Genomic DNA, 17,954 nt, shown 5'->3' with positions numbered 1-17,954 from the left:
TTTTTAATTCTGTCTACAAACTTGATAAAGCTTTCATCTACTCCTTGTTTAATACTAGAGAAGTGTTGGGTAGGGGTAGAGTCATCTGGGGTAAGGAGCAAGGAGGTTTTTGCTGCAATAGCCAAGTCTTGTAGTGCTGCCTGAGGTAAGGTGTCAGCTTGGTCACAGGGTTTCTGTAAATCCCTTTCTCCAGCCAGCTGCTGGACTGTAAAATCTGGCCTATTTGCATCTTGAGCATAGATGTCTGATAAAGTTTTAAATTGTCTCTTCCAGTGCCTTTCCCATAGCATATATTCTGCCGGGGAAAGAAGGCAGTGGGCAATGTTTTTAAGGTCGTGAAGTACCAAAATATGTGCTGAAAAGTGCTTCCAGGAATTTCTGAAAATAGGTGAACTTCTACCCTATTCTTTGGCTATATTTCATAGTTGCACCAGTTCTTTATTTGTGTTAGGTTCCCACGTTGTTTTAGTGGTGGCCCCACTTCTTTTCCCCTTGATATAAACTGCTGGGAAGGCAGAAATTCTCTGAGCCAGGTCCCAATCCACTGTCCGAGTCACTTCCATTTTGATTAGAGCCCATGGATCAGTGTCCCCTGTGTCAGAATCGGACTCACTGTGCTCAGATGAGGAGTGAGAGCGAGCAGGAGGTGCACTCCGCTTTGTTGGGCGTGTTGGAGCGAGGGTTGGCAGGGGTGTGGGGGGCTGGACAGAGTGTGAGGGGGCAGCTGGCTGGGCTTGGCTAGAGGGAGGCAGCAGTGGAGCGGCAATGGCAGCGCCACTGTGGCACAGCCTGCGCAGGGCTGAGGTGCGTGGGGAAGTGGGGTGCCCCCGTGGGGGTCTCGGAGGTGCCGCTCGGGGGGCGCTGAGGGTGGGTGGGTGGGTGCAGCGCTTGGGGATGAGGGCAAGGGAGGAGCGGGGCAGAGGAGGCGGTGGGGCTGGGGGAGCTGCTGCCATCACGGCGGGGCTGCGGCGGGCAGGCAGGCAGGGATGGCAGCGGGCTGGGGAGAGCCGCAGCGGGGCTGGGAGGCACGGCTGCAGGGCTGGGGGAGTCACGGTGGCTGCGCGGAGGTTTTGGGGTGAGGCAGGGCGTTCCCGATGGAAACCGACACAGGTACAGCCCAACACTGAGCGGGGCACGGGGCGCGCAGCGCGCCGCGTGTTGCGGGACCGCGGAGCGGAATCCGCGCTCGCCGCGTCCGAGGGGGAGCGAGGGATGGGTGGGCTCCACGGACCCCGCGGGTGGGTGGGGTGGTACAATGTCTGTGTTCCCCGTCCCAGGGACTGAGAGAGGAATGTTATCTGGCAAATTAGCATTTGAAGGGACAGTGTCTGTTGAGAAAGATAAGGGTGGAATTTCCTCAGCAGAAGGAAGCTGCAGAGAATTTGTCTTTTCGACTGCTTTAGTAATTGAGTGAAATCGAGGTAGAAACTTAGTTACAGAAAAGTTTTCATTAGTTTGGAAAGCGTATATTCTTGTCCCTACTGTGTCCCAAAATGACTCTAAACCAATAGTGTGTGTGTTAGTATCTGGAAACTGGAAAACAATCTATTCTATAATTTTTTTCTAGTTAGTTTTTGAAAGATTGCCTTTAGAGAAAGAAAAGCTGTTAGCAGATAGGATTTCTAGGATTTGTAAATATAAGTCTTTCTCATTCTGGTATCATTTTAATTTACTCGATTTTGCTCCCATTTCAGTATCGCTCCCTTTCCCCGCCCCAAGCAGTAAAAAGAAAAAAAAAAAAAAAAGAAAGAAAAACTAAAAACGGACCCAAAATAAAAGCACGCAAAAAGGCTGTTTTAAACTTACACGTCTTCAGCCGAATGTGGGTCAAGGAACTGCTGGGTGAGTGGTCTGCCGTCCAACTCCTGAAGATTTCATCCCAGATGGCGATATGGAGGTTCATCAGATGCCTCTTCAGAAAACTTCTATAACGGAGGAGTTACCTTGAAGGGGCCATCGCTGCCCGAGGCAGTGACAATTCATGAGGAATGCTGCTCTCAGGGGTGCCAGGATGCCAGTACTCCGTTAGTGTAATGCAACCTGGGGTCCCAGGGGTCCATCCAACCCCGGCTGCCGCTGGTGTCCCGGATAGCGCTGGGCTGATGGGCTCAGCCTGTCCAGGTCCCTCAGGCAGCCTCCCAGGCGCGGGCAAACTTAGCGAGCAGCTCTGGAGTGAATTCAGCTCTTTGGTGAATTCAGCTCTTAGTGATTTCAGCTCTTTGCTCGCTAACTGCCTCGGCAGACGCAGGGATGAGAGAGAGAGAAGGCTGTATGCGGTTCCACAGCCGTGTCTTTATTGGCAGCTCCTGTCAAAGGGACAGTGACAGCTCTTCTGCCAAACTGGGCAGAAATGGGTACAGGAGTGTTGGAAATTGTCCATTTGCCAGGGTCAGGGCGAATGTGAGCCATGGTCTTACAGAGAGATAACAAGGGTCCAAATGTGGAAGAGGGGCTTCTTTGGTCCAGTCATCATGACTCAGGATTTCTTATCTTAGGTAACTGATCCCCAGTGAGGCCTTACAGGGCCTCTGACTGCTACAGATACAGAAAAACCAGACTGGTTAATTGAAATCCAAACACCATCACCATTGACCAATTAAGAAATTGCCCTTTGGTAAACAAATCTCCATAACACATTCCACATGTGCACAACAACAGGTGCAGCAAGTGAAGATAAGAATTGTTTCTCATTCTTTTCTCTGAGCTTTCTGACAGCTTCCCAGAAAATCCTGGGAGATCTCTCTCTCTGCTCAGAGGATATGTGATTACCACAGGTCAGTTGTGACAATGCAGGTCCAAGGACACCACGGTGACACTACGGAACCCCATGGAACCAAGGGGCCATTGTGACACTGTGCTGCCTCATGGTATCAAGGAGACCATTGTGAACTCGGTGACCCCAAAGAACCAAGGGTCCATGGTGACCTTGTGCAGCCGCAGTGTCACAGAGGAGCCGCTGTGACACAGCGAGGGCACACGGAGCCCAGGGGCCATTGTGACACATCAGGGCTCTGTGGAACCACGAAGCCATTGTGACACTGCAAGGCCTCATGGAAGCACGGGGCCATTGTGGCACTGCAGAAGCAAGGGGAACATTGTGACACTCCAGGGCTTGATGGAACCAAGGAGATCCTTGTGACACTGTGGGGTCCCATGGAACCAAGGGAACATGGAACAGGTCTGGCTGGCTGGGCCTCCTGGGGACCACCTGACGGGTCCAGCTGACCTTGGCATGTTGAGGGATACTTCTCATGTGCCCCTGAAGCACTGGGGCTCTGGGCTTTCCTTCTTATGGGAGAGAACTGTCCTTCTCCTCCAGGGAACCAGGGCCGAAACTGGAATTTCTTCTCCAAATTTCCTTATGTAAAAGGATTGTTTCCAGATGAAATCTGCCAGGAGAGACAGGTCTGGCTGCCTTGACCACCCAAGGGTCACCTCTTATCTGCCTTTGAAACGCTGGGACCATGTGCTTTTCTTTCTCTTGAGAAAAAACCCATCCATCTTGACCAGGCACCCATGGCCAAAACTGAGGATCTGCTTCCAGAATTCCCTATATCCAAGGATAGCTCCCAGACAGAAGCTGCCAGGACTGACAAGTCTGGCTGGCCTTGGCTTCCTGAGGGCTGGCATTCATGTGCCTCTGAAACACCGGGACTCTGTTCTTTTCTTCCTAATGTAAATAATTCTTCCACTCCAGGAACCCACAGCCAAAATTGAGATTCCACCTCCAAAATGCCCTGTGTCCAAGGATAGCCCCTAGATGAAAGGTATCAGGAGAGTCAGGTCTGGCTGGCTTGGCCTCAGGGTGCCCACCTCTCATCTTCTTCCAGAACACTTGGACTTGCACTTCTCTTTCCTATAGGAAAAAATCATTCATCCTGTCATGGCCAAAACTGGGATTCCACCTCCAAAACTCCCTACATCCGAGGATTAATGCTTTGAGAAATGTTTTTTGTTGATTTAATGACCTATTAAACCTTTTCCCAAAGTTTCTCTTATCTTCTATGTTGCCAGAAAGGATGTTTTATTGTTTTGAGCTCCTGAGAATCTCTTGTTGGTATTTCTCCAGTGCATCCAACTCAGAGGACAGAACCAATTGTAATTCCTTTTAAATGTCCCATTGAGAGAGTTTTTTAGGGGATGGGGGTCAGGGCTTGTGTGTCCTGCTGGGCACAGCCCAGGCAGGGCTTTCACAGCCCCATCCCACACTCCATTTCCCAGCTGGAGCCGCTGGTGCCTCTGAGTTCTGCTGCCCCAGCCCCAGGGCCGCTCTCCTTGTCTGCCCATTCCCCCAGGGTCTCTGGGCAGGGATGGCCTCAGTGGGGGCTGCTGACATCCTCAGCAACTTGGAGGCTGCTGCTGAATTTTACTGCTCCAAAGGCTTCTTCAGCCTTCAGCTCTTCAGTGCAGGAATTCAGTGCCCCAGGGCTCATTAACATTCAGAACACCTTAACAAGCCAAGCCCTGGGAATCATTTAAGTTTTCAAATCTCTTGTGGTTGATTACACTATATTTAAAAGGACAGTGAAAAAATATTTCTTCAGGTCCTGTTTAGTTTTTTTTACTCCTAATAAATTGATGTGTGAAATCTCCAGTTGACACTGAATCCAAGTGCTTCCTCATGCAGTTGGAATAGATATGAAAATCAAGACCCTTTGTGGCTGACAATCCATCAGACTCTGTCCCTGCCCCCACCCCACCATTTCCCCCATCCAAGCCCTGGCACTCAGAGCAGCCTTGTGCAAATCTGAGCTCCCTCCAGCCCAGGCTGCACCTGCAGGTTTCAGCTCCTTGGCTCCAACTCCCACCTGCTTTCCTTGGAGAAGGAGCTGCCCCAGACACAGAGGGATGTTCATTTATTGCCAGCCAACAAAGCCAAGGGAAGGCACAGCTCCATCAAATGCAAAAGCCATTCCTCTGCTGGCTATTAAATCCACTTTGCACAGCAGACAGTCTCAGAGCAATGGAAAACACCTTCTGTGCCCAGCACAGATCCCAAGGTCCCCCCAAACTCTCCCTGCCCCAATTCTGCCCAGATTTGCTCTTTGCACACACGAGTCACAGGCTGAAGGCAGGAGCTGCCTCCATGCCCAGAGGGAGGAAAAGAGGGAAAGTGGATGAAGAGCTCTCCTGTGCAGAGCCAAGGTCCAAGTGCCCCTGCAGTGGGAACCACAACTCATCAGGTTTGTGTCCTTTGGGCTCAGGGACTGGTGACACTCAGAGGCACAGAAAGGTTTCTTGCCAACAAACACAAATTGAACATTTGAACAGTTTAATAACCATCACAGCTCTTCCCTCAACTCTCTGTGATGTCCCAGCAGCATCTGACATGTCCCCCATGCCCAAGGGATTTCTGCACGGGAACAGCTTTGGACAAAGACATAAAAGGTAACTCTGGGATAGATATAAATGTAAGTAAGGTGTTGATTAATTTTGTATGTATTTCAACTTCTGAAAGATTGGGCTACTACATAAAGCTCAAAGCATGTTTTAGACAGAGACATAAGAAAGTGAAATTCTGCGATGTAAATATTAGTAAGGTGTTGACTAATGTGATATTTATTTGAACTTTGGAAAGATTGGACAACTTCCTTAAGCTAAAAGCATGAGACCAATCAGTTGAGAGTCACTTGAATGACCAGACAGCACCTAGAGGAGGAAATCTGGGAGCAACAGGAAGGACATTGATCCAGGTGGTCTAGTGAAGAGATGTCTTTAGACATGGCCATTTTAACAGGAGAGCTGGAAACACCTGAAGGAAGAGGGAGAGGAAATAATAAACAGGATATTGGTGACACAAGTAGAAGGCAAGGTCAGTATTTCTCCTCCTGCCTCCAAGAAATTTCTGTTCCTGGAGGGAAAATTTTGCCATTTCTTCAAAGTACTCAAGTGACCCAGATAATAAAAATGTCCTTGTATAATATGAACTGCACAAATATTAACACCTGTGTCCCTTTCCAGGCAGACATCAGCTGTGTGCCCATGAACAGGCAGTGCCACTTGTGCCCTGAGGTGCCGAGCTGGGCTTGGATCTCTCAGAGAGGAGCTGAGGGAGAGCAGAGCACCTTGCAAGCTGCAGGTCCCTGCCAGCCCCGCAGGGCTCCTGTGCCATCAACATCTGCCCTGCTCCAGTCTGGAACAGGGCCCAGCACGGTGCCAGGACCATCAGAGAGCTGAGGTGTGTGCTGGAATTCCATGCCCTCCCCATGGCGCAGCAGCCCTGCATTTCCCTGCTCCAGCCTTGGTCTCCAGCACAGCCATGGAGGCTCTTTGGGCTCCTGAGTGTTCCTGCAGCCCCCAAGGGCAGCTGAGCTCTGCCTTTGGCACAGTCAGCCCTGGCCAGCGCAGGCCATGCTCAGCAATTCCTTGTCTGTGCCCGGCCTTGCTGCCAGCCCCGGCAGTGGCTGCGTGGCCCCTTTGTGGCCCTGTGCTGGCCCAGCGATGGTGCCACAGCCCCTGTGCAGCCCAGCCCAGGACAGGAGCATTGCGGCTGGGCACGGCCCCTGTGCTGTGGGGCCCTGGGCAGCCTTGGGGCTCTGTGCCCCATGGCCTCCCTGCTGGGCAGCCTCTGCCAGCTCCTGCAGAGCCCGTGGCACCTGTGGGGCTGCACAGACAGCCCTGCCCCGGGCTCTGCCGGCCTCTGGGCCAGCAGAGAGGCCGGCCAGGGCTGGCCATGGCCGGGAACAGGCCCTGAGCCCCGCAGGAGGATGGAGCTGGGCCACAGCCAAACTCAGCCCAGGGCAGAGCTGGGCTCAGCAGCCAGGGCTGCCAAGGGCTGGCACAGACAGAGGCTGGTGCTGACAAATGTCCTGGGCCCCTCCCTGCTCTGTCCATGCCCCAAGGGCACAGAGCAGCCTCCTCTCTCGGGCTCTTGCCTGTTTGCAATGCCTTGCCCAGGCGCTGGCCCTGCCCCACAAGGCCTGGGCTGAGTCCTGCCCCTGCCCGCTCAGCCAGGCTGAGATGGACACTGATGGTTTCTGTGCCAGGCTCTCCCAGCCCAGCCCAGCTCCCTGCAAGCTCTGCCAGCTGCCCTGAGCTCTGGGCAGCACCAAGGGCCTCTCCCCAGCACAGCCCAGCCGGCTCTGGCCCCACAGCTCTGCTCAGGCCAGGCTGCTCTGGGCACTGCCCCACGGCCTCAGCCCCTGCCAAGGGCACAGCAGCAGCTGCAGCTCAGCCAGGACTCAGCCCCACCATGGGGGAAGGGGCTTGGCCAAGGCCAAAGGAGCTCCCTGGCTGCCCTGCTCCCCTCTGGCTGAGGTGCTGAGAGCTCTGCAGCCCCTCCTGCCATCCCATCTGCCCAGGCCAGCACAAGAGCCCCGGCCTTGGGGCCCTGCAGAGCTGCTCCTGCTCCAGGCCCAGGGCCCATCCCAGAGCTGGGGCAGCCACAAAGCTGTGCCCATTTCTGCTCATTGCTGCTCTGATGGGCATGGATCCTCAGGCACTTGGGGGTTGCTGATGAATTTTCCTACTCCAGAGGCCCTTTCTTTCTTGAGCTCTTCACTTCAGGAATTCAGTGAAAAAGACTCATAAACATTTGCTTAAAATGCCCAAACAACAAAAGTCCATGGGAATAATTGAAGTTTTCAATACTTCTGTGGTTAATTAGATAGATTTCAAAGTATATTCAAAGTGAATATACTGTATTGAAAACAATGCAGAGATAAGTGTTTTGTCCTGTTTTCTTTTCCTGTTTTTCCTATTTATGGATTGATATCAGCAATGTCCAACTGATATTGATCTCCAGCACCTTCAAATGCATTCTGAACAGAGATGAAAATCAAGACCCTTCATGGCTGACAATCAATCACACTTTGTCCCCACCCATCCCCACCATTTCCCTCATCCAAGCCCTGGCACTCAGAGCAGCTGAGGAATGGAGTCACATCCAGGGGTGTCCCCAGGGCTCAGCACTGGGGCCAGGTCAGTCAAATCTCTTTATTGCTGATCTGGACGAGGCCATCGAGGGCACCCTCAGGCAGTTCCAGGTGAGCCCAGGCTGGGTGGGAGTGTGGCTGTGCTGGAGGGCAGGAAGCTCTGCAGAGGGATCTGGACAGGCTGGAGCCATGGGCCCAGGACAATGGGATGAGGTTCATCAAGGCCAAGGGCCGGGTCCTGCCCTGGGCTCACAACCACCCCAAATCCCTGGCTGTGCCCTGGCCCTGATCCCTACAGCCTGTCCTGTTTCCTTCATCCCTGCATTGCCAGGGACTTTCTGGGACAAGGGAGCTCTGCTCTGGAGATGGAGGGAGATCCAAGTGCCACCACTGGAGTGGGAACCACAACTCATCAGGTTTGTGTCCTTTGGGGGTCACGAACTGGTGAGACTCAGAGCCACAGAAAGTTTCTCTTCATGGCCAACAGACCACAGTTGAACAGGACACAATTTAATAACTATCACTCTTTAATAACAATTGCTATTCCCTGAGTTATGTGCAATGTCCCAGCAGTGTCTGGTGAGTCCACCATCTACAAGTGATTTCCATACTAAAATTAATTTAAGACAAACGTGGTTCTGTGGTAGGTATAAACACGATTAAGTTTTTGTATAAGGATTCTCATCCTGGAGTGGGGGAAAAACAGCTCAAACAATTCCTGATTTGCAAAGCTGTCAGTGGGGGATGGAGAAGGGAGGTCAGGCTGCTTTTGGAGTTGAGGAAATGCTGAAACCAGCCTGGCTCATTTAATCTCCTCCTGGCCTGGCTGATCTCCCCTCTTTCCCCTTCCACCCATTGGCTTTTGTCTTCCACCAGAACCCCTGGTGAAGAGCCTGGCTCTGTGTTCTCCATCCCCTCCTCGCTGGCACTGCCAGGCTGGCATGAGGAGCCCCTCAGCCTTCCCTGCTCTGGGCTGGACAAGCCCAGCTCCCTCAGCCTCTGCTCACAGCCCAAGGGCTCCAGCCCCACCTTGGAGGCCCTTCCCTAACCCTGCTCCAGCTGCCAGACATCTTTCCTGCCTGGGGAACCCAACCCAGGCCACAGGGATCTGGATAATCCACGTCCTTGATGTCCTGGTCACACAGCCCTGGCTCCTTGTCCCCATGTCAGGCTCTGGGGTGGATCCTGTGGAACATCCTTTGGTGGAGGCTGTGGCTCCAGGGGGACCGCAGGGATACCGGGGGACAGGGACCCTGCTGGGCATGAACAGCATTGGACCTGTTGGGAGAAACTGTGAGGGGGAGCTGGGGCAGAGTGACCAACCCAGTGACCTCACAGAGCCGTACTGGGATGTCACACAGCCCCTCTCTGATGTCTCAGCCTGCTCTGTGAGGTCACAGCCCAATCTCTAATGTTCACACAGCTAGTTTCTGATGTCACAGCCAACACTGTGATGTCACAGCCAGCTCTGTGATGTCACAGAGACAGTCTTTGATGCCGTAGCTGCTCAATGACCTCACATAAACCACTCTGTGATGTCATAGCCCACTCTGTGACCTCATGTTACCAGATGATAAATTGTCTCCACCAGGTGAGCTGACACCTGGAGCTTTTTCTCCAAAACCCCAGGCCCATGGAAACCACACAGTGCCCATTGTGGGAGAAGGGGAACTGGAAGTTCACCAGCCTCAGTGTCCTGCCAGCTCAGCCAGGCCCACGGGAACATTGGGGTCCATGACCACCAGGGACCACCAGAGAGACCCCCAGGACAGAAAAACACATGGGTAAAGGGGAGGGGAAATATGTTAATGACTTCGGGGAAATGATTATCAGATGTGTGTTTAGTCCAGGACAATCAATGAATATGTGTGCAAAATACAGAATATGAACAGAAACTTTCCTGCACTCAGCATGTTCGGCTTTGGGAGGAGCGATCCCCTGTGCATCCAGCTGAATAAAGAATGCAGCTTCTTAATGCTGCACTGGTGTTAAGGAGTTTTCTGTTTTACCGAATTTTTGGTAACACTGCACTCCCAAGGAAAGCTCTGTCTCCTGCTGTTCACAAACAGAGAAGGGCTGGTGGCAGATGTGGGGGTCGGAGGCTGCCTGGGGCACAGGGACCATGAAATAATCAAGTTTTCAATGATCTGTGAAAGAAGGAGGGGCAGCAACAGAACTTCCACACTGGAATGAGGAAGAGCAGACTTTGACCTATTTGGGACACAGATGTGGGGGGTACTGAATCAGGGACTGATTTTTTAATGGGAAACAGCCCTTAAAAACCATGGGGTCCAGGAAGAATGGACACAGTTCAAGACAGTGATCTTAAGGGGGAAGGAGCAGCCTGTCCCAGTGTGGCAAAAGATGAGGTGGTGAGGAAAATGACTGTCCTGGCTGCCCATGGAGCTTTTGTGGGAACTCGGGGGAAGGAAGAAGGTGCATTAACTTTGGACAGAAGGTCAGGGAACTTAGGAAGTGTTTAAGGATGTTGTTACGTCATGCAGAATAAAAAGGAAAGAGGTGAAATCTCAATAAGAGATTATTCTGGCCACTTCTGTGAAAAATAATAAAAAATGTGTCTGTGAATAAATTCATAGCAAAATGTGGTATACGGAGAACCTCTACTCTTTATTGGATGCAGTGGAAAATATAGTAACTAAAGATAAAGAAAAGGTTGAACTACTTAACACATTGTTTGTTTCAATTTTCACTATATGGACAGGTTGTCCTCAGGACAAGAGTTCTCCTGAGCTGGCAGATGGGCACAGGGAGCAGAACAGCCCCCTGTAATCCAGGAGGAAGCAGCTGCTGACCTGCTGGGCCACTCAGCTGCTCACAGGTGGATTGGATGGGATGGGATCCATCCTAGGGGCATGAGGGAGCTGGGGGATGAGCTCCCCAAGCTGCTTCCCATCATTTACCATCAGTCCTGGCTCACCAGGGAGGTCCCAGAGCACTGGAGGTGCCAGTGTGAGCCCATCCCCAAGAAGGGCTGGAAGGAGGATCTGGGGAACTCCAGGCCTGTCAGCCTGACCTCGGTGCCCAGCAAGGTTATGGAACAGATCACCTTGAGTGCCACCACAGGGCACCCACAGGATGGCCGAGGGGTCAGAGCCAGCCAGCGTGGATTTAAGAGGGGCAGGTCCTGCCTGAGCACCCTGATCTCCTTTTATAACCAGGTGACCCACCTGTGGATGTGGGAAAGGCTGTGGATGTGTCCATCTGGACTTCAGCAAAGCCTTGGACACTGTCTCTGACAGCATTCCCTGGAAAAGCTGCAGCCCACGGCTTGGGCAGGTTCCCTCCTGGCTGGGAGATGGAAGAGCTGGCTGGAGGCTGGGCCCAGAGAGGGGTGGGGATGGTGCTGCACCCAGCTGGTGTCCAGTCCCTGGTGCTGTCCCCAGGGATCTGTGTTGGGCCCAGCCCTGTTTAACATCTCCACCGATGATCTGGGGGAGGGGATTGAGCCCACCATCACCAAATTTGCAGGTGACACCAAGCTGGGTGTGAGTGTGGATCTGCTGGAGGGCAGGACAAGAAGACACAGCCTTCAGCTGCACCAGGGGAGGTTTAGGCTGGACAAGAGGAAGAAGTTCTTCACAGAAAGGCTGAGTGGGCACTGGAATGGGCAGGCCAGGGGGGAGGTGGCAGAGTCACTGTCCCTCTCCAGTGGCACTCAGTGGCATGGTCTGGGTGACAAGGTGTTATTAGGGCATTGGTTGGACCTGATGATCCCAAAGGTCTTTTCCAGCCTATTTGATTCTGTCATTCTGTGATGATTGGGACACTCTGGGGCCATTGTGACCCTGCAGGGCCTCGTGGAACTAAGAGGACCATGGTGACACTGTGCAGCCCCATAGAACCAGGGCTCCATTGTGGTGCTCTGGGGCCCAATGGAACCAGGGAGTCCCCGTGACACTGGGTCCTGGTGGAACTACAGAGGCCATGGTGACACTGCAGGGCCTCGTGTAACCGAGGGGTTTCACCATTGTGACACTGCGAAACCAAGGAGAGCTTTGGGAGAGCCCAGGGCCCAGGGGAACCAAGGGGACATTGTGACACTGCAGGACCTTGTGTAACCAAGGGGCCACTGTGACACTCTGGGGCCTCCAGGAATCTGGAAGGCCATTGTGACACTGTGTGGGCTCGTGGAAACAAGGAATCCATTGTGACACTGAGGGGACTTGTGGAACCACAGAGAGCATTGTGACAGTGTGGGACCTCATGTGACCATGGGGCCTTTGTGCCACCCTGGGGCCCCATGGAACCAAGGGGCCACTGTGAAACTGCGGCACCAACGAGAACATTGTGACACTGTGAAGCCCCACGGAACAAAGGAGTCCATTGTCACATTTTGGGGCCCCATGGAACCAAGGAGACCAGTGTGACAGTGCAGGGCCTGGTGTAACCAAAGGGACATTGTAACACTGAAGGGACACATGGAACCAAGGACATCTTTGCAGATGACACCAAGCTGGATGTGGGTGTGGATCTGCTGGAGGGTAGGAGGGCTCTGCACAGGGCCCTGGACAGGCTGGATCCAGGGACCAAATCCAACAAGGTGAGGTTTAACAAGTCCAAGTGCCGGGTCCTGCACTTTGGCCACAACAACCCCTGCAGCGCTACAGGCTGGGGACAGAGGGGCTGGACAGCAGCCAGGCAGAAAGGGACCTGCAGGGACTGATGGACAGCAGGCTGGACATGAGCCTGCCGTGTGCCTAGGTGGCCAAGAAGGCCAATGGCTCCTGGCCTGGATCAGGAATGGTGTGGCCAGCAGGAGCAGAGCTGCTGTGCCAGCACTGATCTGCCCCAGCTCTGCACACAGACATTGCTGCTGCAGCTCCAGAGAAGGCAACAAAAGGGCAGCTCTGCAGAAAGCTCTGCTGGGACATCCTTGAGTTCCTTTAAAGCCACCGAGATCACAGCCCCTCCTTGACAGTCTGTGGGCACAGGGAAGGTGGAGGTAAATAAAATGAAAAACTACACAAACAAAGGCTTTATTTTGTTGACAAGATTTTAAAAATAAAACACAGGGGAAAAATGAAAAAAAACCCACAATCAAACCCAAAAGAACTATCAACGATTATATATATTACAAATTATTTCTATTAACTGGTGTCCCTGCTGCAGCCCCGGCACTGCCACCCCCAGGACTGTGCCCGGCCCCGAGAGCACTCAGGCCCTGCAGCAACACCAGGGCCACCAGGGCAGCGGGGCAGGGCCACGGGAGCAGCACTGGCAGCACCAAGTGCTGCTGCTCCTGGGCACAGCTGCTGTGCCAGCACTGATCTGCCCCAGCTCTGCACACAGACATTGCTGCTGCAGCTCCAGAGAAGGCAACAAAAGGAGTTGCCTGCAGAAAACCTTGCTGGGAGAACATTTAGTTCCTTTAAAGCCACTGAGACCACAGGCCCTCATTGACAGTCTGTGGGCACAGGGAAGGTGGAGAGAAAAAAAAAGAGAAATTACACAAAAAATGACATTTCTTTGTGGGCAACATGAAAATGTTAAACAAAGAAAAAGAACCTCCAAGAGGAGAACAAAAAGAAGGATCAAAGATAACTTTTATTTAAAGTGATGGGCAGAAATTGGCCAGCAGTTTAATGTTCCTGAAAGCATCCAGTCATCAGTCTCCACACTGCAGCCTTGAGCTCCTGGTTCCTCAGGCTGTAGATGAGGGGGTTCAGGGCTGGAGGCACCACCGAGTACAGAACTGACAGGGCCAGATCCAGGGATGGGGAGGAGATGGAGGGGGGCTTCAGGTGAGCAAACATGACAGTGCTTAAGAAAAGGGAGACCACGGCCAGGTGAGGGAGGCAGGTGGAAAAGGCTTTGTGCCGTCCCTGCTCCGAGGGGATCCTCAGCACAGCCCTGAAGATCTGCACATAGGAGAAAACAATGAATACAAAACAACCAAATCCGAAAGACATAGAAAGAGTAATGAGCCCAAGTTCTCTGAGGTAGGATTTGGAGCAGGAGAGCTTGAGGAGCTGGGGGATTTCGCAGAAGAACTGGCCCAGGACATTGCCATGGCACAGAGGTAGAGAAAATGTATTTGTCATGTGCATGAGAGCATTGAGAAAGGCACTGGCCCAGGCAGCTGCTGCCATGTGGGCACAAGCTCTGCTGCCCAGGAGGGTCCTGTAGTGCAGGGGTTTGCAGATGGACACGTAGCGGTCATAGCACATGATAGTCAGCAGGAAATACTCTGCTCCAAGGAAGAACAGAAGGAAAAAAACCTGAGCAGCACATCCTGAGTAGGAGATGTTCCTGGTGTCCCAGAGGGAATTGTGCATGGCTTTGGGGACAGTGGTGCAGATGGAGCCCAGGTCGCTGAGGGCCAGGTTGAGCAGGAAGAAGAACATGGGCGTGTGCAGGTGGTGGCCGCAGGCTACGGCGCTGATGATGAGGCCGTTGCCCAGGAGGGCAGCCAGGGAGATGCCCAGGAAGAGGCAGAAGTGCAGGAGCTGCAGCTGCCGCGTGTCTGCCAGTGCCAGCAGGAGGAAGTGGCTGATGGAGCTGCTGTTGGACATTTGCTGTGGCTGCACATGGGCACCTGTTCATGGAGAAAGGTCAGGGACAAGTCAGGAGAGGCTGCTTGGAGCCAAATCTGGGCCATTCCCTGCAGCCTGTCCTGCTGGGACTCACCCACCCTTGTTCCTGCTCTGGGAAAACTTTCACCCAGGTCCCTGCCTGAGCTCCAGTTGTGCTGGCTGAGTGTGCCAGGAGCAGCCAGGCCTGTGCGTGGGGGCTCTCGAGGAGCCATCCCTGCCTCACTGCCCTGGGTTTGTGGCCATGTGGCAGAGGGACAAGGCTGGACATTCGGGATTTGTCCAGGGAATAACTCCTATTGCAGGAAGGCTTGCATCCATCTGCACTCACACTTCTAAGGGAAATAGATGGCAGGAGTTGTTTTAGGAATTGATTTCCTACCCACACATCATTCCTGGCTCTCTGAGGTCAGAAATCCCCAGCATTCCTGCTGCACTCAGAGTTTGCCACTGAGAGATGTGAGAGGCAAAGGACTCCCTGTGGCTGAGGGCAGGTGAGGGGCTGGATGGATTTGTTCCCCCAGCACTGCTCTGCTCAGCCCCCTCTCCTTCCCTGAGCATTTCCCTGGGCCTGGACATCCCCTCCTGAGAGGTGCCTTGTCCCTGCCAGCGCTCACAGAGCCCATCCCACCCTGTGTGCCCTCGGCCCGGCCCTACAGAAACCTGCCTGTGTGCAGGGCCCTGGCTGGGGCAGGCTCTGTGTGCAGCTGGGCAAGGGCAGCTCAGGAGAGCCCTGCTGGGCCCTGCAGAGGTGATGCTGCTGCTGTCCAGGGCTGAGGAGTGGCTGAAGGCCCTTTGGGAGGCTCCCAGCAGAGAGACTGACCACCCAAAGTCACAGTTCTGGAGTCTCTGTAAATGTTCAAACATTCCTTTGATGATCCTGTATGTCCATTTCAACTCAGAATGTTCTGTCGTTCTGGGATTACAATTCCTGTTCTGCTTCTCTCATCCCCCTGTTTTCTATAATCAAAATAGAAAAAAACCCCTTGCAATAGTGTTAGAACAGTAAAGTAAAAATCAGACCTTTATTGGAAGCTTCCACGTGTCCCAGCTGAAATGGAGCATACCCAGCCCCTGATGTAAACATGTTATTAAGGTCGATTATTTAGGATATTTAACAGGAACATCCAGTAGGAAATTCAGTTGCCCCAGTTATACACCCCTGGCTCAACCCATTGGAGTAGGTCCAAGGGCTTCTTTGCCTGAGTTTTTGTTATCTCTGTTCACATTCAAAAACCAAAATGTTCTTCTTGTAGGTCCACCTCCTGATAATAAGGCTATATAGTATTTAAAAATATATTTAGACAGCTTATTGTTCTAAAATATAAGCGAAAGGAAAGGAAACGTACTAGAGTTAATTAAGGATTATAATTTTTTCAAGTATATAATAGTAGGTAAATAGAGTTAATTAAGGGTTTAATGGAGTCAGGTAAGGGTTATAGATTTATAACTTTATAATAGCAATTTACAGAGCTATGAATAGATGAAAAATATATAAAGAGCAAAAATCTTTTTATCACAGACCCAAATTTGCCATCCAGCTCCAAGCGAGAAATTGAAAACACTCTCAGGAAAGCTCCTGACCTTTACAGCAATCCCAGGCTTACCTTCTTTGGGAAGTGCCCTCCGGAGCTGTGCCCAGGCTGGTCTGGAGCTGGGAGCAGCCCTGCCCCACCCAGCCCCTCTCAGCAGCAGCACCTGCCCTGCTCAGGGTGGCTCCTTCCCCCCACAGCTCCTGGCCAGCGCTGGGAGCAGCTCCAGGGCCGGCTGAGAGCTGTCCCTGGCAGGCAGCAGAGTCCTGGCCCAGCACGGCACCCTGGGCTGCAGGACCCTGCTCTGCAGGACAGCCCTGGGCACCCCTGGCTGCTCTGCACAGGAAATGTGCAGAGAATGCACTCACAGGGTCTGTGGGCATTGGGATGTTCCAGCTTTAGGAGATCTCTCCAGGAGCTGCAGCTGCATTGTCCTGCAGCCAGAGGTTCCTGTGCCAAGGGCTGGCAGTGATTCTGCCCCAGGCACTTCTCAGCCCCTTCCCAGCCCTGACTGATTGAAGCTCTCTGTGCCTCTGTGCTGTGCCCGGGCTGGCTGCAGGCAGTGCCCCAGTCCTGCTGGGCTGGGAGAAGAGCTGCTCAGCAAGAGAAATGTGCTTTTGAAGCTCTGCTTGGTTACCAGGATCTCCCTCTGTGCCAGGAGCCCGGCCCAGCTCAGCAGCACAGACACAGCACAAGGACTTTAATGACCCTCTGGGGCTTTGTGCTCAGGCCCTGAACATCAGGCCCTGAGAGGGAGCTGCAGAAACCTCTCCAGAACTCCAAGTCAGAATCCAACTCCAAAGTTTCTTGGACTTTTAATGGGTCCCACTGAGGGACACGACTGAGAAAGTGTCCCCAGGCCCCAGGCAGAGCAGAGAACTGGAGGCACTGATGACAGGTGGGGACGAAGAGAAGCCAAGTCTTGGTGCCCTGGGGCACAGCAGGGTCTGTGCCACCAAGGGCTGGGAGGAGACACCTTGTCCTGAGGCCCTGGGGCCTCCTGGCACAGCCCCAGCCAGGCTGGGCACTGTCACCCCCTGGTCCTGCCCTCAGCATCCCCCCCTAGCCCACATCCCAGTGGCCTCAAGGATCTGCTGGAAGGAGTCCCTGGGGAGCCTTGGTCAGGAATGGCCCTGGGGGTTCCTTCATGCTCCCAGGGACTGCAGGTTGTTCAAAGGACTTTGGCTTTTGCTTTTGCCTTGGAGTCTCTGAGAGCTTATTGCAATACTGGCTTCCAATTATCTGGTGTAATTAGTCCCTGGGGAGGCTTTGTCAGTAACAACACTCAGTGGGGCTCATTAATGCTTCAAGGTACTTCAGTTCTTTTAAGGTACTTGGTGTTTCCCTTTTGATACAGACTCTGTGAAATGTTCCTGCAATCATGGCCCCAATTATCTGCTTTAATGAGTCCCTTGAGAGCTTTGTACTGACACACAGTGGGGCTCATTAATACTTTAAGATACTCAAAGTTTTTAAGGTACTTTGGATTCTCCTTTCCACACTGAGTGTATCTGAGAGGTTTTTGTGCCATCCTGGCCTCCAATTCTCTCCTTCAAGGAGTCTATGAGGAGCCTGTGCTGGGGATGGACCTCGGTGGGTCCCATTAACACCTCGAGACACTTTTAGTGTTTTCTCTTGACTTTGACTCCTGGAAAGGTTTGTGCAATCTCCTCTCAGGCCCTGATGTTCCAGGGCTCAGCTCCAAATGCACCTCAGGGCTCATTAGGATCAAGCAAGTCCTGACAAACCATTGCTCTGCCTTGATTTCCCTCTTCTCTGGGGCAGTTCAACAGGAAGTTTCAGTAGTGGTTTTGGTTCATCATTTTGATATTTCTTGGCCAATGCATTAATGAGTGTGGTGGGTTCAGTGTTGCTTAATTACCAGCGCACTCACTAGAATATACTTACTCATTTCCTGCTCTGAGATAGGATTAGGAGAAAGGCAAAGTAGGCTCAGAACTTTAAAAGAAAAGTTTAAACTTTTAAAGAAAAGTTTA

The 17,954-nt window shown here is 52.7% G+C and overlaps 2 protein-coding genes across 3 annotated transcripts in view; both read right to left on the bottom strand.

The window, feature by feature from the left end:
* LOC140680909 (uncharacterized) overlaps nucleotides 1-17,954 on the bottom strand; it is a 692,735-nt gene that overhangs the window by 319,692 nt on the left and 355,089 nt on the right. The gene's annotated exons all lie outside the window — the stretch shown is intronic.
* Nucleotides 13,475-14,478, bottom strand: LOC140680917 (olfactory receptor 14C36-like). Its single transcript, XM_072919822.1, has one exon. The coding sequence runs from the start codon at nucleotides 14,405-14,407 to the stop codon at nucleotides 13,475-13,477; it is 933 nt and encodes a 310-aa protein (XP_072775923.1). The 5' UTR covers nucleotides 14,408-14,478.

Source organism: Taeniopygia guttata, chromosome 30 (assembly GCF_048771995.1).
Source record: "Taeniopygia guttata chromosome 30, bTaeGut7.mat, whole genome shotgun sequence".
NCBI classification, from domain to species: Eukaryota; Metazoa; Chordata; class Aves; order Passeriformes; family Estrildidae; genus Taeniopygia; species Taeniopygia guttata.
This window is presented reverse-complemented; position numbering and strand designations above follow the sequence as displayed.